This window comes from Phasianus colchicus, chromosome 5 (assembly GCF_987193195.1).
Source record: "Phasianus colchicus chromosome 5, bPhaCol1.hap1.1, whole genome shotgun sequence".
Classification (NCBI taxonomy): domain Eukaryota; kingdom Metazoa; phylum Chordata; class Aves; order Galliformes; family Phasianidae; genus Phasianus; species Phasianus colchicus.
In genome coordinates, this window is record NC_143440.1 from 54,791,173 (window position 1) to 54,814,132 (window position 22,960).

Here is a 22,960-nt window from a genome sequence, read left to right on the forward strand (position 1 = left end):
GTCATAGGAGAGGGATGCAAGACAGTACCAGAGACCATCCCCTATCATTGCCAGCCCTAGACTCCTGTCAGAAGAGGCATTTAAGCATAAACCAAGCTCGTATAGAAATACTGTGTTTCCTTTCTCGTATCTGACATTCACTTTAATTTTCACCTGCTCAGCATTCAAGTTATGTAAAAATACGACTTTCACCAAAACCATTTCCTATTCCTAACGTGTTTGATATTTTATGCACGCTTTTGAAGTAAGATAGCAGGTTATACCTGGCCAAACTGAGGGAAGTGGGATTGTTGGCAATACCACTTCAAAATAAAATTATATCAAAACAGGATTAAAGGCACAAACTAAAAACTCCTCCTTTGCTCACAGGGAGGTGTTTCATTCCTGCAGACGTTTGGATTTTCAGTTCTCCTGCTTAACACTGCGGTGCTGTGCTATTGAACCCCCTCGCTTTCCCTTTGCTCCCGTTGTTCTGCCTCATCCAATGACGCACCTGTGCCAGCTGTCACATGCGGGCATTTGTCCAAAAGCAGTGACTTAGTGGCACGCTCCTGGCTCGGCGCTGCTGTCACTTCTGAACACCGATTGCTCCTTTCTGAACTCTGCAGAAAAACATTCCCCAGTGTGAAGGTCTCAAGCTACCGTTTGAGCAGCTGTTTATCATTAGTTTAACAGCTAAATATGTTGCTTAATGCCATTTAAAATCTAGCTTTTAATCTGTCTGTAAAGTCTTACGCTTTTTTCTACTTTGAAACACGCAGCCCTGCATTTTGCTGCTTTTTTTTTTTTAATTTAAAATTTTATTTATTTTTTATGTTCCTGATTTGTATTAATAATCAGAGCAAGGAGCAGTAACAACTTAAAGATCCAACTTCTGGGTGGAGGAATCCACCGCTTGGTGGCTGGACAGGATTTCACTTCTGCAGTGTTTGCAGATGTGGGAAGCCTTTGTGGTAAATTCAGTGTGTAATAATAAGTTTGTAGCAACCAAGTAACTCCCCAAAAGGCTGAAAGTGCAATGCAATCCCTTTAACACAGTGTCTCCAAAAGCTAGAAGAAAGAACAAGCCAGAGCATTTTGATTTTACTCAGGTTTACTTATGTTTGCCTTGAAGCAGTGGTATTCTTCCTCTTCTGCAACGTTGTGGAGCCTGGAGCCAGAACTTGCTCTGTGCAGCAATTTAGAGAAACTAGCCAAGTCTGAGACTTAATATCAGTGAACGCATAGGAGATTTACTCATGTTGAATGGGGTGTAAGTGCTTGTGACCGTATTTCCTTCTTCCCTGCAGGTTGGACAAAGTTTGCACGGTTGACCCGGGCCCTGACGAACAGCCGGAGCGTGCTGCAGCAGCTGACGCCGATGAACAAAGCTGAGGTGGTGCACAAGCATTCCCGCCTGGCTGAAGTAAGTGGGACGCACACGTTCCTTCTTCAGGCAGGAAGAGATGGGAGAGGGAGGGGGAACAACTTTTCCATTAATAAACGATATTTTTAAGGTGATGTTTCCAGATTCTGATTTTTTTAACCTCTATTCTCCTCTTCCTTAATAAGCACTGTGTGCCAAGTGTATATTTCCAGGACAAGTCATGCTCTTTCAGTCATCTGATGGCTTGGGCTGGAAGAGGCATTAAAAGCCATCCAACCCCCTTCCATGTGTTGGTTGCCCCCCACCAGCTCAGGCTGCCCAGGACCTCATCCAGCCTGGCACTGGGCACCTCCAGGGATGGGGTGTCCACATCTCTGTGGGCTGCACTGCCAGGGCCTCACTGCCCTGTGAGTAAACGGTCTCCTCCAAATGTCTGTATCTCCCCTCTTTCAGTTTAAAATGGTTCCTCATTTTCCTTTCATTTCCAGACTATGTAGCAAGTCAGTCTCCCTCCTTTATATAAGCTCTGTTTAGGAACAGGAAGGCCATAATGAGGTCTTCCTGGAGCCTTCTCTTCTCCAAACTGAACAAGCCCAGCTCCCTTGGCCTTTCTTCACAGAAGAGGTGCTCCAGTCCCCTGATCATCTTCATGGCCTTTCTTTGATCAAACCCTAACAACTCTGCATCTTTCTTGTGCTGGGGACCCTCGGTCTGTGTAGTATTCCAGATGGGGTTTCATGAGGGTGTAGTAGAAGGGAACAGTCATGGAAACAATCTCTTGGTCACTCTTACAAGGTCTAATTTCTGAATGCAGCTCCAAGTTTGCTGATTGCTGCTTAGCTTGGGGTGCAGTTTGGTCTTTGATTTGCTGTCTCACAGCAGCATGGAATCAGACTCTGTTTCTGAGCCCCATGAAGGGTCAGAAACCAGTGTGGGTGCCCACTTCTGGGCAAGTGGGGTTGTTTGAGAAGCCAGGTACTCTTCTTTGAAAGCATCCCTGCCTAGATCCGTGGGGTTGCCCAGGCACATTGACTGCACATATACCTTTAAGCTCAACTTCCTTGAAAAAGTCATTCCTGAAGTATTTTGCTAATAATTTTCTTCTTCAGAACTGATGAAATGAACTCTTTGGCAGGTTGCAAACATCTCCTTAACAGTGCAGATGGTGCAACAAGTGAAAGCCTTCAGGTTAACTGATGAAACAGAGGTACTGCTTTCATCTTCATGTCATTGGTAATGAAAATTATATGGGTAAAAAGTGTAGTCAAAATATATGAGCTACTAAATATGACCGCCCTATCCCCTTCGTGCTGGGGAGACTGTCCTGACTTTGATGCTAATTGGTGGCAATTTTAAATGCTTTTTTCATTGTTGTTTTGTTTTTCCCCTCTCGTCCAAGTGGACTTGTACATCATAAGCTTTACATGAAATGAAATCAGAATAGAAGCCTACAATTTTCAAGGTGCTGGCAGCATGATGTTTTTCAAGAATTATCCCAAGCCAGTAGCTTTGTTGACTGCTGAATGATTCTCACTTGTTTTTCTAATTGATGACATTTCCAAGTTCTGTAAATTTGGTTATATTCATGAGTGGTTTTGTCCGGAAAAAGACTGGAGAAGTTATGGTAGCTATATTCAAACATGTCTAAAGCAGTTGCATGGAAGAGAAGAGGAAATGGTTCACCATGCCCACTGTAGCTAGAGGAAAAACTAATTGAGCTAAGTTGCAACAGGGGATTTAGGATAGGCAACAGGAAAAGCTCAAGTGAAGGTGCAGGTTGTACATGGGAATAAGTTTTGGGGGGGGGAGTGCACAGTCTTCTCTCTTACAAGATTTTGCAGCTTCAGAATGCTTTAGAGGCAAAATGTGCCAGGAATGCAGAGTGGGTTGCTTTTCCCAGGTAGAGGTGTGCCATCGCCATCCAGGCACCATTTCCCATACTTTGCATCTGAGGAGGTGCATTTTCCTCACAGCTTGCTCCTGGCAGAAGGTACTGCCCACCTTACCAGCTTTGTTATCAGACATATTAGTTAGTTGTGAGCAAGAACCATTCAGAGTCTGTGATGAATGGAGTTGACTAACAAGATGCTGTATATTCTTTAGTGGTTTAAAATTAAAAATTCACGCAGCATGAAATAAATAATCATTGTAGTTCAGTGGTCTCCTCAGCCACTTGCCACCCACACTCCATGTCAAAATCAGCATGATATTATGCTAAGAATAATAATTATGCCTTTATTGTACCATGGGATCTTCTAAGCACTCTACCACAAGAGGCATAGGGAACTATCAAGCATATGTTCATCACATGCATCTTGAGCCCAAGGAAAATTATTACACAACTTATAGTGAGTTACTGTTTCCAAATCCTGCCTCACTGAATGAATCAGGAAACAAACAGATCTGGAGGAACCATGGAAAGTAGTCCCTGTGCTGATGTATTGTGATAGTGAAGTGTGAAACTGTCTTGTCCACAGGTGAGGCCAGAAAGAGAATATAACTGGAGATAATCTCCAGTTTGAGTTAAAGCCAAAATGGTGTTTTGGAATTCAGGCATTGAAGAAGATTTCATGGGTAGAGAAAAAAACACTGGTTGAGGGTGGTTGGGGGAATGCATTGCTTTTGCTCCAGAAAGGATGCATGGATCCACGAGTGAGTTCCCCATGCCTGTTGGGTTAGATACAGGAGTGCTGCATGTGAGTATTGACTTGGGCACTGGAAAGGAGCACCTGGAGGCTGATATGTTTGTGGGTCTCCCCAGGGGTTTTGTGTCTGTAAGGGTCTCTGGTGAGCACCTCTGGATGTGGGCTGCTTGGCATGTGTTGTTGGTTGGCTAGAGCTCAGCACATGGCTTTGTGTTACGCCAGAGCTGATGGCACAGGGGCAGTTGTGGTCTTCTGATGATCTCTGCTGCACTCTTGCTGCTTCCCATGTTTTATGTTTGGTGGTTTTCTGACCACAGGATAGATTTATTCAATTTAGGCTAATTCTGTAGAAAACAAATGGGTCGCTAGCGTAACAAGAAGTTAATTTTTTATTAATATATCAGCTTAGCTCATTTTTCTTAAATGATATGATTGCTAAACCTGACATTAAGGAGCCAAATCAGACATATTGGGAAACCACACCATCCTCCACAGAGTGAGAGAGGCTGCTGCTGTTGTCCCTTGGTGATTTCTGGAGAAGGGGTTTTTCAGTCGAGCCAGGTTTTTGCTTGCTGATCTCAGTAACAATTTTTTTCGTCTTAAAAATAATGCTGTAAAGAATTAATGGAGAATCTGTATCTGGGACGCTGCAGTTCATATTCTTAGTTGTGCTATTTATTCAGAACCATTCACTCCTCTTCACTGAGCACCCATTCTGCATTTGATCGCTTTTACGCTTATGAGGCTGCTATTTGCAATCTAACTGTCCTGCAAATACGGTGGATTAGTGTGGGGCAGTCACAGAGCTGAAATGAGTTTAAAATTGCTGGAATTACTTACTTGATCCTATACATACTTGAGACCCCCCCAAAGCGGAAAGGTGTGATTAGTTCCAAAATACACATGAATCTTTCGGTTGTCAGCACAGTATATTACCATGCTGTGTGTTCCTTTGTGTTGGACTGAGATAAGAAGTAATTAGATCAGCTGGGAAGAATGTCTTGACTGAATTTGGCTTGGTTCCTTTGCAGTATTTCGAGTTCCACAATTTACAAAAATGAGCATTGAGGTGGCTATAGTCACATGGAGAAAAAAAAAAAAGAAAAGCAATTACAAGAAATAAAAGTGAACCCACCGGTGTTATTGAGCTTGTAAAGGCAACAACTTTTTGAAGAAAATAGACAGGAGGCATGGTATTACCACGGGGTTAGGGCAGAAGTTGTGCATCATGTTATTTTAGAAAGAGGTCAGCTAGCAAGGCTGATGTCTGGCTAGATAGGGCATTGCTGTGGCTGAACAGTGGTTTAAAACAGAGTCCAGACATGAAGGATTAATCTTGTTAAACTTCCAAATGTGAATGAATACTTCACGTTTGTAACTGCAGGGCATGAGCCCATGCTGTGGTACCCATGGCCTGTTGGCATAGAGCCTTTCTGCCCTTGCTATAGGCATGGTTTCCCTTGAGTACATCTGCAGAGACCTGCCTTTGTGCAAGGTTATTCTCCTGTGCTCTCCTTGTACCTATCTCTGCTCTTTCTTGATGTGACTTATGCACCAACGTGTGCTTGCTGGCTAAATAAACCAAATAATGTAGAAACTGTGGGTTGTCTTGGAGTGTCCAATGAATACAGGCCTGTCTTTGTGCTTCTCCTTACAGAAATCTGTGAAATCCCTAATCGGATCACGTTAATTGAAAACAGTAGCTTTTTTTTTTTTTTCCTTTTACAGGTTCTCCAGCTGGGATCTGATATTCTTCCTCAGTACAAGCAAGAAGCTCCAAAAACTCCACCGCACATTATATTACACTATTGTGCTTTTAAGACCACTTGGGACTGGGTCATCTTAATTCTAACCTTCTACACAGCAATTATGGTTCCATATAACGTCTCCTTCAAGACGAAGCAGAACAACATTGCCTGGCTTGTGCTGGACAGCGTCGTGGACGTTATTTTTCTGGTTGACATTGTTTTGAACTTTCATACAACCTTTGTTGGCCCTGGTGGAGAGGTTATATCCGATCCCAAACTCATAAGGATGAACTACCTGAAGACGTGGTTTGTGATCGATCTTCTGTCCTGTTTACCGTATGACATCATCAATGCCTTTGAGAATGTGGATGAGGTAAGCTGTTGTAGTCCACCACAAAATAAGTATTTTAATTAGGAATTAATTCAGGGGTCTGCTCCCCTCCATCTGGCAGCAGTAACAAGCAACAGCAGGATTGTGCAAACATGCAGGAATGGCATTAGGCTGCTGGGCTGTATCTGTGGTAGGTTCTATCTCTGAGAAGAAGAGAGGTCTTAGGATTTCAGTGGTGCCTGGAGACATGAATATCAATGAACATGCTTTTCAGTTTCATTTCATCTAAAAGCACTGTCACATTCTCTTCCTAGTGGGCTGAATCAGTCAGGATGTCCCTTCACCAGGGCCTCCCATTTCAGCTCAGACCCAGAGATTGCCTTTGTGTGTTCCTCATCTGTTGCAGGACAGCCTAATGCAGCTTTATGTAAATAATCAAAATTCTGTTTCTGCTGTGGCTGAAGCTAGTGGCAAATGCCTCTGAGTGAGCATTTTTAAAATCCTGCAGACAATACTATAATTTTCTTGTGTTGTGTTTTTCAATGACTGATTGAGAAGGAGGTTTATCTCCATTTTATTAAAAACATTTCTTAACTTAGTGCTGGAATTTTAGAAACTGTTTGAGGAGAGAGAACATACATATCTTAAAGGGACACTGAATTAATGCTTTTTAACTGCTGAATGTATAAACGTTTAGTAAGTTGAGCTTGAAGCCTAAGATAACAGAGAGAACAAGGAATAATGAGGACAAATAATACAGGCACAAGTCAATGCAGAGAAAATTCATTATTAAAATGCAACTATAATGGCATTAGGATGCGTTTTAATTTTTCTCTAGAGCCTTTTATCTTTAGGACCATAAACAGATGAAAAAGGCTGTTTGTTTTTTTAAAACATTTTAACGCTTTTTCTTGGAACACTTTGTTTTTTCAGTTCTTAAAAAAATCTGCAGTTACGTATCCTCACTTTATGAAGTCCGAGTTTGTATTGTTTAATGCAGGCTTTTGTGGAGCCCTTAAAATTCCATCCCTGTCTCTGGGCTGAGTATCTTCTTCTGACATTGTTCCATTTTATTTATAGAGAATATGACAGAAGTGATAATGCTTAGAGCTTAAATTCAAGATTGTATGAAGGCTGCCCGTCTGGAATCAGGTTGTACAGTCAGGCTGTGTAAGGAGGTGGCATTATCAAGGTTGTAAATATACAGCTTTTTACCATAACAGTTTCAGAAAAGAGGAGTTGGATTTTTATAAAAATTCAGCGTTGCTTTCAGATTTTCATGTTTTAATATGTAAAACAAACAGAAAATTTCTGTGCCCAAGCCATACAGGTTTAAACAACTTAAGAGCTTAAGCTCTTTCTCTAATGTATACATGGGAGGTAAACCATCTGCAGTGCTTATGACAGCAAAGAATTGTTGGCACAGTGCTTTATAAGTGAGGCATGTTTAAACTGGCAAACTTTACCAAAATGTAACAGTAAAAAGTAACAGTAAAAAGGTAGCACCTCTGGGATCACTGCAGTTCATGATATGATTTACCTTCAGACAATTGCAATACCAGCTCCTTTTTAACAAGAGAACCAGTGGCAGTATTTCTGTCTTGTGAAATGATGCATTACAGCCCTGGGCCTCCAGCAGGTCCTGGAATGTAACTACTTCTATACTTAGTTTCCCACCCGTTTCAACCCATGTTTTCTCTGTCACCTGAAAAGAAGTGAGTTTGAAAGCAGGTATGTAAACAGGCAGTCTTCCTCCCTGGGTCTGCATTTTCCCTTTTCTCTGATCCTATGTCTTTGTTTGTGATGTGTACGTCCTTTAAGCCGGCTGGTGTGTTCTGGGTGGCTCTAGTTACTATGCACTTTATATTCATTTCACATTTAACTTTTTTTTTAATGTTTTCTTCTCTGGGACTTAAATTGTTCGCCCTGTAGCAGCAGTGTGTTTGAACACTATTTAAAAAAAAAAAAAAGTAAATTGATAACCTAAGTTTGAAAGAAATATCCTGATTGATTGAGAGTGTTTCTCATTAGAAAGTGAGTGTTTCTTCCTTAAGGCGAGTGGAAGAGGGATAAACTCTTCTAGCTCTTGATTCTGGTAGATTTTTGCTCTTTATCTTGATGCTGTGTGTTGGATAAGGGAATTTCTCTTAAGCATTAAAGTCTGTGGTTGTTGTATTTCTGGAGAAGTTGGTAGAAAATTGAAGCTTAGTGGTAAAGATGCTGTTGCTCTTCGGATTCTTGATTTTCAGAATTGCCCTGAAAGCCAGCAGAGTGAAAGATTCCAGATTTGCTCCCCTTGTGTGTCCCACCTCCAGCCACTGCTGTTTTTTTCACATAAGACATCAAAAGTGTTTTTATTAGTTTTTAAAGGATTCTGTGGATAGGTGGGAGTCCAGTGCAGGCAGCTTCTTCTCCTCCCAATGAGCAGGTCTGGGATGCATAAGGAAGGATGTGGCAAGGAGGCTGAGGTTTGTGGCTCTGTGTTCAGTGCATGTGGATTTGGTTTTAGCCCAGGCATAATAAAATATAAGCTGCCATTTCAGTGCCATCTACTTCAAGGCGTGTGTTTGCTAGCCTGTGCTCTTATAGGTGCTTGAAAGTTTTTCATGCAGAGTCTGAGTCATTGCACAATATGTCGTATGCACTTGGTGCTATTTTATGGAGTTATTATTAAGGAAAGGAGTAGAAAGCTTCACCAAAGAAATATGAAAAATCATAGAATCACCAAGGTTAGGAAAGACCTCTAAGATCATCCAGTCCAACCGGTAATGGTAATGTAAGTCTCCTTGCTGAGGACTGGAGTTCTCCAGGTAGAATCATAAAATCATTAAGGTTGGAGAGACCAATAAGAACATCTAGTCCAGCCATCAGCCTATGCCTGTAACTGCTCCAGACCACGTCACTTAGTGTGATATCTACCTGTTCTTGAAAATGTCCAGGAATAGTGATTGCATCATCTCCCTGGGCAGCCTGTTCCGGTAGCTCACCAAAATACAAATACAACCTTGGCCAGAGTAGGAACAGTGCCATTTCTATCACAAACACTACAGCAAAGCTGCAGTCTTGTGGTATTCCAACCTGAAAAAGCATGACTGTAAATCAAAGGTGTTTTGCTGTTGAGTGCACGTAGAGCTTCAATAGTTGGATGTGATGAAAAGGATTATGAAACACAAATTGAGAATTGGGTGAATTAAGTTGATTTGATGCAGATTTAGAGGTGTAGGTTCCCATTCCTGGAGCCAGGCTGTTACATTCTGCTCTCAGGGATTTATGAGAACGAGGGGAAAAGGCAAGGTAATGAGAGAGAGATACCTTGCACAGCTTAGAGTGATCTAAATTGATGTGATGGATGAGGAATTAAGTGGCTAAATGATATTGAGAGGGTAGAAAAACAAGGTCAAATAGGTAGAAGAAAAATAATCTGAGAGGAAAATGGCATCCTTAGTGGGATACTTGCCTTATTTAAGAAAATTGGTAGGATGAGATTGTCCCAGAAATCTCATGCATGGCATCTTTTCTAATTGGGAAATATTACTTGCACTGAAATACATTCTGGCCAAAGTAAAGCCGTACAGAAAATCATTCATATGTAGAAATGTAAGAAGGGACAGTACTAAACAGGTTGAGAAACCCAGCAGTTTTCTAGGTGTAAACCAGAATGGGATGTATGAACTCAGAACCCCTGAAACTGGGCTGTATTTTTGTTGTTCTTGTTGAAAGAGTTATGTGTAGACCCAAAGATTTTGGTCATGTGTAATTCCTATTGTTAGTAGGCTGATTAAAAGCTTGTAGAATTTTGAAGTCTAATCCAATTGCATGGAGTCTTGGGCTGAATTTGCAGCAGATGGATTTACAGTGTGCCCAATGACACTGGTCCTTTTGCTTATCCAGATATGGTCAAGCCATGCTATAGTTCCTTTTGAGAGCAGATGTGGATTTATTTTCAAAGGAACATGGGGTATTTTGGAGATGTTTGAAGCCTTGCAAGTGGGAGAATTCCCTGCAGCTGAAGCACCCCAGGTGCCCACGCTCAGATAAGGGCTCTCCATCATGCTGCTGCTGAGAGCTGTGTTTGAGCTTCTGACATTTAGTACAGAGAACAGCCTCAAGACTAGGTGGGTGGATGAGCTTTTGTAGGCAATCTACAGGAATCTACCTCCTCAAAGTACCCGTTTGGATTTTGGAAGATCCCGGTGCACTTGATGTGTTCAGTTTTTTTCTTCCTGGCAGTTTTCACCTAGTTTCATGAATTTCTGAGTTCATAACAAAAGAAGATCTTGAAGTTTTAGCTCATCTCTGCCGAAGCCGTGGCTCTAGAATGACATGGCAAGAACTGCCAGGAGTGGAGTGGGATGCTGGGATAGCCAAATAGATAGTTTTCAAATGAGTCGTATACAAGACCATCTTTTCTGCAACAATTAATTTTCACAAGCAACTGGCTGAAAGTGGATGCAGACATTTAAACGAGATAAAGCTCTGAAATTCTATGACTCTTGTTTAATAATGCAGGACTACATGACCCAGTGGCCTTTAAAATTCAGTGATCTGTGCAGGACATAGTAAGGCATGGAATCCTTGTAACTATAATCTACTTTTAATTACTGTTATTGATCTATTTCAGTTATGGCAGAATCTTCTTTGCATCACTGCTGTTAGCTATAACAGTAATGTGTGTAAACTGAATGCAAATACAAGCTGGTACAACTGGCTTCACCATGCTCACGTCTGCAGTGTTTTACTGCAAACATTCTCTTTTCCAAAGTTGCTTGAAGAAGGCTTTACAGACCCCAGTGGTGGACTGAGTGGTGTGATCAACGTGGGGATAAATTGACACATTTTGAGAATGTAGCTTTGGCCCTGAAATAATATCTGACAAAATAATTCCCAGAACTAAATCCCTGATGCAGCCAACTGTTAAACTATGTTGAAAACTCCTAGCAACACAATGACAGACATGCTAAGCCTGGGACCTGGCATTTTCCCCTTTGTTATGCAGTGGGAAGGCAATTAAGTATGAAGAATGCTGTCATCCTGCTGCAGTGTGCAGAAAAATGTAATATACTAATATAGTGGCTTGGTAAAGATGTCTAAATATAAGTGTAGCCAACCACGGATGACTTGATATAGATGTTTAACTATACTTGCCCCGTCACTTAGGAGCAGAATTGCAGCAGTTGTTCTTAGCTTTTTTTTTTTTTTTGTGCTACAGTTCTGTCTGCCACACTTCAATGACCAACTTTGTAACTGCTGTAAGAGGATGGCAGTTCTGGGATGTTTGTGCAGATTCCTCACTGGAGGTGCATAGATGTCATTTTGATGGGTGGGAAAACTTGTGATAGGAAGTGTCTGAAACTCGGTTGATGCTGAAGGCGTGGTGTGTATGATACTGGGAAGCAGATGTTGGGTACAAGCACTTTAACTTGAATTGTTAGTCAGAGCCTTACAAAGAAACAAAAAATCTAATTAGGGCAAGTTGTATGGGGAGAACTTTCAAGGAAAGCTTTGTATCCTGTGGATGCTGTCTCTTGCAGAGGAGGAGGTGTTTATGGAGGAGACAAGGCAAATGAAGTAATCCAGTCAGATACTGAATTAAGTAATGCTGATGGTAATAGCACAGATCCTCATTACTGAGCTTGCAGTGCACAGCCACGAGTGGAAGGAAAGGAGTCTGAGTCTTTGGGTATGCAGGCAGTTGCTATGCACAGCATGGATCCCGTCCCTTTGAAGAAACTAACTGTATGGCTGGTGGTTTACTTAGACACATTTTCCTATAGATAGAGAGCCTTGTAACCCAGTGCAAGTCATTATTTTGCTGAATCCTGAAGAGTGGGTTGGTGTTACACATAGCCCTCGGCATTAGGGCTATGCATAGCTTCAGAAATACTTGCAGAAACATTGCAGCTCATGTTACTCTCTCTTGATATTTCTTCTCTTTTCCTTCCTATATTTGGGATAGGAAATATTTGGTTTCTTGTTGGCAATGGACTATGAACTAAATTCAGTAGCTGTCCTGGCTGCTGGGACTCCCCCTCCTCTCCCTCCCTTTTGGCCTCTGTCTGCCTTCTCTAAATAAGTGAAAATTACTGTATTTTATGATATCATTATATTTTAATGATATCATCATTTTTTACGATATCATTGCTCAGTTGGGTACCCTGCTGTACTAACAAAAATTACAGAAGTCCTCATACATCTCAACTGGAATCTAAAGTAAATATTTGGAAGTCTTCTTTCTTTTTATAACCTCATTTCTTCAGTGTCTGAAATGTTTTAAGCTGTGTGGCTGTACCGTAAACAGTTCACTGGAATTGTATTTATGGTGTTATAGGTTATTGATATTTTTCTTAGGGGGAAGAAGCCAACAGAAAAGCTTCCCATCTTCATGGGGTGAAGGAAAGGTCCTGAGCAGTAAATTCGGAGATGCTTTTAGGGATGCATGAGAAAATGTACTTGCTTTCATTTTGCTTTAAGGACTTGATTTTATGCTCACTACATTCACTACTTACACTGCTATCAGAGATGCAGGATCAGACATTAAATAGGCTCAGGCTGGACCCAGGGTTGAGGTAGCTTCTGCAGAAGCAATGTCCTTATTCCAGTGTAGATTTATGTAATTGAATCCAACTATAATTTCAGTTCTTAAAGTGGTGATAAATCAGAAAAGTTGCTTTTTTATTTTTCTCATTTCAGCATTTTGATTTGTATGTATGCAACTTTATTGCTCTAATTGATTACCTAAAATAAATGGTTTCTGAGATATGTTGGAAGATTTATTTCAACATTAGCTCCAGTAAAGATGCATTAAGGAGCTAACCAGAGATTTTAGAGCTAAGCCCTATTTAAGTAGCTCAGCTTGAAAATTTCTTTTGGGAGTGATTTGCTAGTTGAATTTTGAGCAATTTGTCTGTCCTTCTGGATGGTCCTCCTATGCAATAGAGAAGAATACCTGCTGGAGATGGACCAGCAGATTCACCCTATCCCCAAATGCTCCTTTATCTGAAGAGTCACTCTGTCCCTAATGCTCATTTCTCACTAATACAAGTGTGACTAGTTCAGACGTGGACCTCTCCACAGTGTAGTTTAGGCTGAGATGAGATGCAGCCTGCCCTTGAGACTGTATATCTTCACCTCACTTCAGCTTCTTAAAGAGTAAGAACAAAAGCTGGGGGGGGAAGAATAAGGGAAAATACAGAGGGATCGTTTGAGTCACTGACTCATGTCTTTAGCAGGCAGGTTCATCCTATCATCCTTGTGATAAACTGATCAAAATCCGCCTTAATTCATGGTGTCTGCAAATCTGTCTTAATTTGCAGTCTGTTCGGTTGTCCCTGTGCCAGCCTTCTTGGTTACTTTAAATATTCTTTTTCCCTCATGTTTATCTCTTTGATGTGCTTAGAAAGAACAGTCACCCCCCGCACACACACACATTGATTTTCCTTTATGTAGTCTAAGCAAGCTGATCTTGTCTAGAAACCTTTTTTATGAAAGAGGCTTTAGGATTTTTTTTTTTTTCCTGCACATCATTGTGTTTGAATACATCTATTTAGAGCTGAGCTGTAAGAGTCCATCACCTCCTTGGGAATGGGGCTTGGCTTTCCCTCTTGCCCTTGGCAGCACTCACCTGATGCATCCTGGAGCCGGATTAACCTTTTCTGTGAGTGCAACCCACTGATTGCTCTGAATCTCCATGTGTTTAATTAGTGTACTCAAACATTTCTTATTCTCTATCATTTTCAGCTAAAGAGGTTTGTTATCAGAGAGGGCTGTCAGAAAATCCTGGCAAGACCCCAGCTAACCTAAGCTTAGCAAACCCATGCTGCTGCATTGATTGTGTTTTGATTTATCTCAGTGTTTCTAATTACTCTTTCCCTTAACATTTGTTCAGGTAGTATATCTGTTTGTTTCCTTCTTGATGCATTAAGTTTGCTGAAAAACATTTACATCATCTTTGAAAACTAAAGCTACAACCTAATTTAATTTTCAGCCCGGGTCTGGATTATTTTTACATCACTGCAGCCTGGTTGCTTTGGCTGGTTGTTTTTTTATTCTCTCCATTTATGAGTGTGAAGAATCTCTGGGTATTTGTTTTAGAGTTTGTAGCAAGGAAATATTTGACCTGACATTTGGCAGTTCTCATTTTATACCCACTTATTTACTTATTCTTCTGCCTTCTGAGGTGTAATTTTTTTTCTTGAGCATTTTTGTTTGTTTGTTTCATACATTCTTTATTTCTGTTTCCTTCCTTGGGATGATGATTTCTGTTTAGAACCGATGCTGAGCTTTACAGGTTTTGCTCCTGTCCTGAGACACAACTGCTACCCTTTGGTATGTTTTGAAGTAAGGACACTCCAGGCAACTCTCCTGTCAAGTGTCCGACTCCCATCTCTCCCACTCCAGTTGCCTTCCCTTGTTACTGGCTGTAACTAATTGCGATATCTTTCATAATTTATCTGCTGTTGCACTTTTGAAATCAAGCTAGTCCAGTTTACTTTACTTACCAGTTCAATTCCTTTTTCGAGTCAACTGGGACTTCTGCAAATTCCTATCAGAACGAAATGTAGTATAGCATCACTTTCTGTGGAGTAATTGGCTGTTCAGTGAAGAAATAAGCAAGCTATTGCATCTGCAGAAAATCTTGTCCTACTGTTATTAATAGCATTTATTCTCCAAACTCATATTGAGGAAGTTAAGTCACATTGTGAAACAGTGCTCTGTAATATCTGTCTCTGTAATAACATAATACAGGTTTGGATGCTGCTCAAATCTGGACTATCCAGATTTCTAAGGATGGGTTTAATTTCCCTTCTGTAAGCTGTGTAAGCGATAGGCTTCAGCCTCTTTGCATTCAGTGAGGGGGGGGGAGAGACAGCTCCAGGAGATGATTCATCCCACTGTTGCCTGAGAAGGGCTGGATGAAAACCTCTCCTGATGTGCTCCTCTCTTCATGCAATGGGGGGGTGGCTTGCTATAGGGCTGCAGCATTGTGAGAGCTGAACCCTGCCCCAGGAGGCTGCTTAGAGCTCAGTCATGGTGTAACTGAGGCCTCAGCTCAGCCTGTATGAAACCATTTTGCTCTTGCATGGAGATAATTGATAATGAGCGGCGTCCCCCAGGGGTCTGTCTTGGGACTGGTGCTCTTTAACATCTTTATCAATGACATCGATGATGGAATCGAGTGCACCCTCAGCAAGTTTGCTGATGACACCAAGCTGAGTGGTGCGGTCGACACGGTGGAAGGAAGGGATGCCATTCAGAAGGACCTCGACAGACTTGAAAGGTGGGTCCAGGTGAACCTGATGAGGTTCAACACAGCAAAGTGCAAAGTTTTGCACTTGTGCTGGAGGAATCCCAGTTATCCATTCAGACTGGAAGGTCCTTGAGAGCAGCCCTGCAGCGAAGGACCTGGGGGTTCTGATGGATGAAAAGCTTAACATGAGCCAGCAGTGTGCTCTTGCAGCTCAGAAAGCAAATGGTATCCTGGGCTCCATCAGAAGAGGGGTGGCCAGCAGGGACAGGGAGGTGATTGTCCACGTCTACTCTGCTCTTGTGAGGCCCCGTCTGGAATACTGTGTCCAGGTCTGGAGCTCCCAGTACAAAAAAGACAGGGAGCTGTTGGAGAGGGTCCAGAGGAGGGCCACAAAGGTGATCAAGGGGCTGGAGCACCTCCCCTGCAAAGACAGGCTGAGGGAGCTGGGCTGGAGAAGAGAAGGCTGTGGGGTGACCTCATTGCAGCCCTTCAGTACCTAAAGGGAGCCTACAAACAGGAGGGGAAACAACTCTTTGAAAAGGTAGATAACTGCAGGACAAGGGGTAACGGTTCTAAGGTGGAGGAGGAAAGATTTAGGTTGGATGTCAGGAGGAAGTTCTTTACAGAGAGAGTGGTAGGTGCTGGAACAGCTGCCCAGATTGGTTCTGGATGCCCCATCCCTGGAGGCATTCAAGGCCAGGTTGGATGGGGCCCTGGGCAGCCTGGTCTGGTATTGAATGTGGAGGTTGGTGGCCCTGCGTGTGGCAGGGGGGTTGGAGATTCATGATCCGTGAAGTCCTTTCCAACCTGAGCCATTCTGTGATAAAGAATACTGGGTTAGGTTTTATGAATGCAGGTTGCTGTCATTGCTTTGGATCTAGCAACTCTAAGTTTATTAGCTAAAATTTAGTTTAAGAAGGTCCACATGTGCTGTGATCACTTTCTTGACTGCGGTGAGATGCCCTCAAATGGTTCATAGAAAGGTCCTCAGTTCTGGTTCTTAGTGACTCCATAAATTCTTCAAAACCACCATGTGCTGAACATCAAGATGTAGAGAAAAGTTTTCCTTGTTTTCCTCTAGCCTCATCTGAAGGCAGTACTGTGTGTTAAATGGTGCAATACCAATCCCCATTTTCAGAGCCAGAAGGATATAAGTGTTGGAACACATTTAATTTGCATGTTTTTTTCTTTCTTTCTTTCTTTTTTTTTTTTGTGTCGTTGCTGTGGCATATATGCCTGCAGCTAACAATGTATAAACAGAAAATCATGGAGTGAAATCTAATCAAAAAAGTGCCCAGAGTAAAAAAAAAAAAAAAACAAAAAACAAAAAACCCCACGTCATTCCCTAAATAATGCACAAATGTGCTATTTCACTGTATGTACTGGGATTTAATTCTGAGGTTTGAGCAGATTTTAGAGAATTTAGATGGTAGAAAATGGCTGCTTATGCCTTTATTTTACGTTTTAAAACATTTATGCAGTAATTTCCTACTGCAGAAAAGACTTATTAGATTAGCAAGTAACCAGCTGATTAAATCTTTTATGTGTTTTACAAGGATGCAGCTCTGCTAGTCTTAGAATTGCTCCTTTCGTGTACAGCAGACCCTCCTCTTGTGTTTTCCAGCTGAGGAGAGGACATCTCCGCTGCTAACACCAACTTGAATGATTTCCTGCACTTGTTAACCTGCATTTTCCTTTGGTGACAATGTTCCCTTTATCCTCTTGCATGTCTGACTCTTGACCCCTGTGTAATGTGACTTTGAAAGCTTCATTCTTCCTGCTGCCTGGCTTATCAGGGATTCATTACGTGTGGGAGAGCTCAGCTCCCACTTCTCGCTCGGGGTCCAGAGGTCTGTTCCCACTGGCTGTACTGCAATTGCAAAGAAGATCTTGCTCAGCCTTTGGTCAGAAAAATTTAGCCAGAAGCAGACATGTAGCTTAAAGGCTTCTTTTCCCATTGAAGTTTGATAATGCGGTAGCATTTAAGATCTGAAATGAGAAAGTTTTCAGGTAGCTTACAGGAAGGAATGGTCCCCTCTGCATTTCAGAGCGATATCCCCCCCACTATCAAACTGAATTAATTTTCTCAGCGCATGAGAAAAATTGAGAAAACAGATTTTGCAAGATGCTTAAGTCAATAAACTTTGATTTGTTTATTCATGAATGGATTTACATTAATTCTGAAGTTGAACGTCTTTTCCCCAGAAATGTCCTTCTGGATAAATTTGACATTGTCAGCTTCCTCTGTGGTGGTGGCTGCTACTGTTCACCAAATAGAAACGGCAGTGCAAAAACTGCTGGTTCACAGCTACTGTATGTCCTCTCCTGATTGAGTGGCCTCAGAAATCATGGGGAAATTCTCTGCAGTTGCAGTGGTGTATGACTCACACTCCTAAGCTGATTTGATTTGGGACTTCAGGTTCCAAACTTGAAAAACAGAATGCAGTTCTGGTGTAGATGGTTTTCCTGTTAGAAGATTTCTGTGACTGAGATGATGAAGAAAAGCAATCTGAATGCATGTCCTCTTCTGATGAAGACATGGTCATAAACATTGGCCAAAACCTCTAAGGACAGGATTGGATAGTTTATACCATGAGATATTCTCAGTCAAAGAAATAAAGAGCAACAGATACTATGGGTTATTGCCCCCAAATAACCAAATGTGGCAGTAGAACAGCACACACCCCTCTCAAAAAGCAGGATTTTCAGTACCAAAGCATGCAGGGCTCAAAAGATGCCAGCACCAAACTGGATTTTATGCTCCATTTAAGGTTTCTAATCACCTCTCTGTTCCATGAGTGCTGAGGTTACTTCAGATAGAGCAGGTGCCCACTCTTTAATAGAGAAGGTTTTGAAACATTTGCTATGGAGCATAAATGCAGTCAAAAGAAAAATAAAAGAAATAAAAGGCAGCAAGTAATCAGCTGAATTAAAAACACCAAAATCTGTAATAGCTCAGGCTTGATTCAAGGCAGTTTTTAGTATAATTTCCAGCAAAGAGAGTGCTGCTGAATGTTGGGCAGAGCTTTAGGTATTAAGAGTTGGGCCAATATTGTCAAGATGTAGTTGAAGTATAAAGGCTCCTCTTAGCACCTTTAAGTACCCAGCGCTTAATAGTTCGGTAAGGTCACATGTTCATTTAGTATGTGCCAGATTGCTCTTTCCTAGCTAGTGTTTTATGGAATACACTTCTAAGACTCCTGACATTGTCTCTGTATTTTGCAAAATTAGATGTGAAATGTGACCTCTCAGTAAATACATCTGATTATTTTCCCATAGAGCAGCGTGTTAGACTGAGCAGACCTGAAGACTTACAGGACTTTTGAATAAGATTCATTCACTCTTGGAAAAAATGCATTTGAATGTCAGCTGAAACAAAAAATTTTTCTTTGTTTTATACATGATTGTTATCTTTGCTTTTAGGAAAAAAGAAGTTGCAGCACAGATTTTCTTCCAGGTTCTGATATGAACGCTACATTGTTATATTAATTATATATTTTATTTATATATATACACACACACACACACCTATATATATAATATATATTACTATACTATATATATATTATATATTATACTTAATGAACTATATTGTTATATTATATTATACTACTGCTAAACAGCCCACGTAACTTAGGGAAAGAAGATGTAATATAGGTGGATGATGGGTTTCTGGTCAGGGACTGACTCTTAGGTTTGGATTGTATGATAGTAATTGCAGCATAAGCTTTGCTGCTGGGACAAATGTAAACTACTGGGTGCAACAAATGGATTTCAAGTTCAGATTTCAGATCTCTAGCTCCTTAGCTCCTGGTAATGAACAGTGAAAATGGAAATAATGTATATCTCTTTTTTTATTTGTTCTTATTTTTACGTTGGATAACGTGATTTACTGTGATTCTGTGATAGTGTTTCTGACTCATACAGTATTCCACTGAAACCAATCCATTGCATAACAAACTCTTTGAAGAACTTCCCAGATTACTGCACAAGTTGACCATGCAGAGTGGCTCAAAGATTTATATCCCAAACCAATTAGTAGGTAGATGTCTAGATGAAAATAGGAGTAATAAACTAGACCTGTATCTTGCATAAATTCAAAATACAGAAGTCAAATAGGGAAAATTCCACTTCCCTCTGTGATATTAGTCATCATGTGAGCTTGAATGCAAATAAAGAACTTCAATTTATTAAGGATTTGGGGATCTGAAACAAATTCCAACTGGATTTGAAAAGCATACAAGAACTTTGTTGAACAGATTACATCTAGAAATATCAGTTGCATTTCACCCTTCAAACGTTAATTGGGCAAAGAAACAGAGATGCAAAAGGGGGAAGATTCTCGTATGGAAAACTCCAGAAAGTGAAGGTTTTTACTGTTTGATAATATAATTAGCCAGTGTTTTGACTAGACTGATTTGATAATGATGCATAGAAAAGGGCAATTTAATCTTGGCATGGTAACTAGGAATGTTTGCCTCATTGCTTTCTATGTCTTAATTTCGACTTTCAGAATCTGGAGACATTTAATTTAATGTTTTGTATTAGAAACCCTCCTTTGCAAAGCTTCTATTTTAAATCACTAATTAATTTAATGCACACGTTAGGCATTCCATGGGATTGCAATAGATCAGGAACATGTTTTTCTTCTTTCTGCATCTACAAGTCCTGTTAAAATACATTGCTGACTGTGTGTGTACGTAGAAGAATGAATACATTTCTCGTTGTTCCCTCTCAGACATTTCCATCAACTTTTTGATTGTCCCTGTGCTTCTGTTCCATAAATATTTGTGCTTGCACTTATCTGTACTTCGTTTATCTTGCCTGATTAAAAAAACTACTCAAATTCTTGCTTTAGGAAAGTATCTGCAATATCTGTTGTTATGCAAAGAAATTAACCCTGTGTGCAAAGGCATGCAGTTTTTTTGCCAGTGTTCTGAGGTCTGCTGTCCTCACTTTGGAGAGGTGATGTGCCCACACAGTTTTTAGTTCTGTTCAGACAGTGAGATATACTTACAAATAACAAAATTGGCAGTTGTATTAGCTGTAATAAAGCATACTATGAGATGGAGAGTGTTGGACCAAAGGAAGTTAGCCAGCTACTGTCTGATGGATGCAAGAGCAATGGGCTGATTTCTGTATTATTTTAAAAAGTAATTACAGTTACTTTCTGATGTTTCTCTTGTGCATCTGGTAATGCTGCAGGCTGTTGAGGCAGATGGACCACACCACTTTGGTCAGAGTGGCAATCCCCCTTCCTTGGTTTTAATATATTGCTGCTGTTTTCTGTGAAGCTTGGAGAAGAGCCCCCCTGAATGGTGTACTTCAATCTGATTGAAGTACACTATTCAATCAGTATGCTCCTCCACCATGTTTGACTTAGGAGGTCAAAACAAAATGTACCATTTACTTCAAGTTGGCAAAAATTCATCTGTGTTGTAACGAACATGCCATTTCTCACTTTGGATTTCACAGGATTCTTTTGTTACTTTGAAAGATTTAAGTTTGAACTAAGTAACTTATACAGCTATCCAATGCCAAACTTAATTTACCCTGCTGAGGACAAAAGTACTGCATCTTGTCATCTCTCATCCAAGGCACTAGAAATTGTACAGAAAGCAGCTGCAGGAATCACTCTATAGCTTTCTTTGTTAACCAGTAGGATGCCTCTGATGAAATAATCATCTTTTTTCTTTTGTAGGGGATCAGTAGCCTCTTCAGTTCGCTAAAAGTGGTGCGTCTTCTCCGACTTGGTCGAGTTGCCAGAAAGTTGGACCATTATTTGGAATACGGTGCTGCTGTACTGGTACTGCTGGTGTGTGTGTTTGGACTGGTGGCCCACTGGCTAGCCTGCATATGGTACAGCATCGGGGACTATGAAGTTATAGACGAAGTCACTAACACAATCAAAACAGATAGCTGGCTCTACCAGTTGGCACTGAGCATTGGGACACCATATCGATACAACACCACTGGCTCAGGGCAGTGGGAAGGAGGACCCAGTAAAGACTCCTTGTACATATCCTCTCTCTACTTTACCATGACAAGCCTTACAACGATAGGATTTGGAAACATAGCACCAACCACTGATGGAGAGAAGATTTTTTCAGTGGCCATGATGATGGTTGGCTGTAAGTATAGAATTTGCTTTTACTATGTTTAAGCCTAAGGTGATTGCATAAGCAATGAGATGATTGCATGGAATATTTGCAGTAAGCTTTTTGACGCCATAGAGAAACTGAAGTCCCTGAGAATAATCATTACATGAACTTGAATTTATACTTGCAAATAGAAGTTAAAACTGTGTAGTTCCTGTAGCTTTTTAACTTGTTTGCAAGAATAAGTATAGTAAGCCCATAAGTGTGTTCAGTGATAATTATGTATCGAATTAATGTCCTCTTTTTTATAATTTAAAGATGGTTTCTGTCATGTTTAAAAGACCTTGACTGAAATTTGGTCAAAAGTTGGATTGTGTACTGTAAACCACACAGCCTGATTGAGTTTTGCTTGTAAGTTTGGGCAGGCTGGGAAACACTTGAAGTGGGTTTATCCAGTTCCCTAAACATTTAGTGATTCCATGGTGATTGAGTACCCCATTGCAGTGGCTTGACTTACAAGGCCAACAAGTTGACTTACAACAGTCTCTGAAGTGTGACGACTTTCATCACCAGCAAGGCTAGAAATGAAAGAACTCACAAAATACTACAGTGCACCTTTGCTTCCTGCTGTTTCTCTTCTGAAATACTTTAAAAACAATAGTGGTAAAGCACATTTCCCATCTGCAGTGCTGCCAAAGTTAGATGACTGAGCAGCTCTCCAGGTTAACGAGATATTTCAAAATACAACAAAGGATGCTGAAAATGTTAATGCTGTTTGGCAAAATTATTTTTCTGTTAAATAAATAATGCTTGGTATTTCACTGATGTTTTCTATTTTCTAAGTTCCAAATGAACACGAAGCAATTATGTAACAAAAGAACAAACAAAACCTTTTGAAAATAAGATCTGCATAATCTCTCTGATAATTCTCTCTGCTAACACTTTGAGCTCATCTCAGAGATGTACTGAACTTTAAAAAGTTAGTTCTCTAGCTAAAGTCTTTCTAGATGTTCAGAAGATTAAAGCTATTTATTTGGATATTTTAAAATACTTATTTAGAAACAAGGTTGTGATTTTAGGACTCTGGTTGAAGTGTGGTGCAATTAAATTTATTCTCAACAGAGTCTTTAAATGATGGTTTGACGTGCTTCAAAACATTACAAAGTCCATAAAAAACAAATCCCCAAGCCAGATCATTAATGAGCCATTGCAGCTGGGCTATGGAAAATCTATAGGTGCTGATTAGCTGTTTGTTGAAGCTGCTGGGTGGTATTCACAGAGGACTGGGGCTTTGGATAATGCAGTGGATTTAGAATGTTTTAAATGCAGTAATAATTACTTTCCGTGGCTTTTGGAGGGGCTTCTGTTAACCTGAAGAGGAATATCCCAATAGCAGTGGTAAATGATTTAGGGTGAGGTGAGAACCATAGTAACATAATAGATAACAATAATGGCTATAATAATAACAAAATAATTACATGGCCTCAGTAAGTAAATTAAATGGAGCTTGTAACCTGTGTTGTAT

The 22,960-nt window shown here is 40.7% G+C and overlaps 1 protein-coding gene across 4 annotated transcripts in view; it reads left to right on the forward strand.

Annotated features, from left to right (window-relative positions):
* Positions 1-22,960, forward strand: part of KCNH5 (potassium voltage-gated channel subfamily H member 5) — a 141,807-nt gene that overhangs the window by 35,485 nt on the left and 83,362 nt on the right. For all 4 annotated transcript variants that reach the window (XM_031605594.2, XM_090141803.1, XM_090141804.1 and 1 more), the window contains 3 exons: positions 1,290-1,405; positions 5,740-6,132; positions 21,039-21,468. In XM_031605594.2, coding sequence (XP_031461454.1) covers positions 1,290-1,405; positions 5,740-6,132; positions 21,039-21,468 — 939 coding nt within the window. The remainder of the gene's footprint in view (positions 1-1,289; positions 1,406-5,739; positions 6,133-21,038; positions 21,469-22,960) is intronic.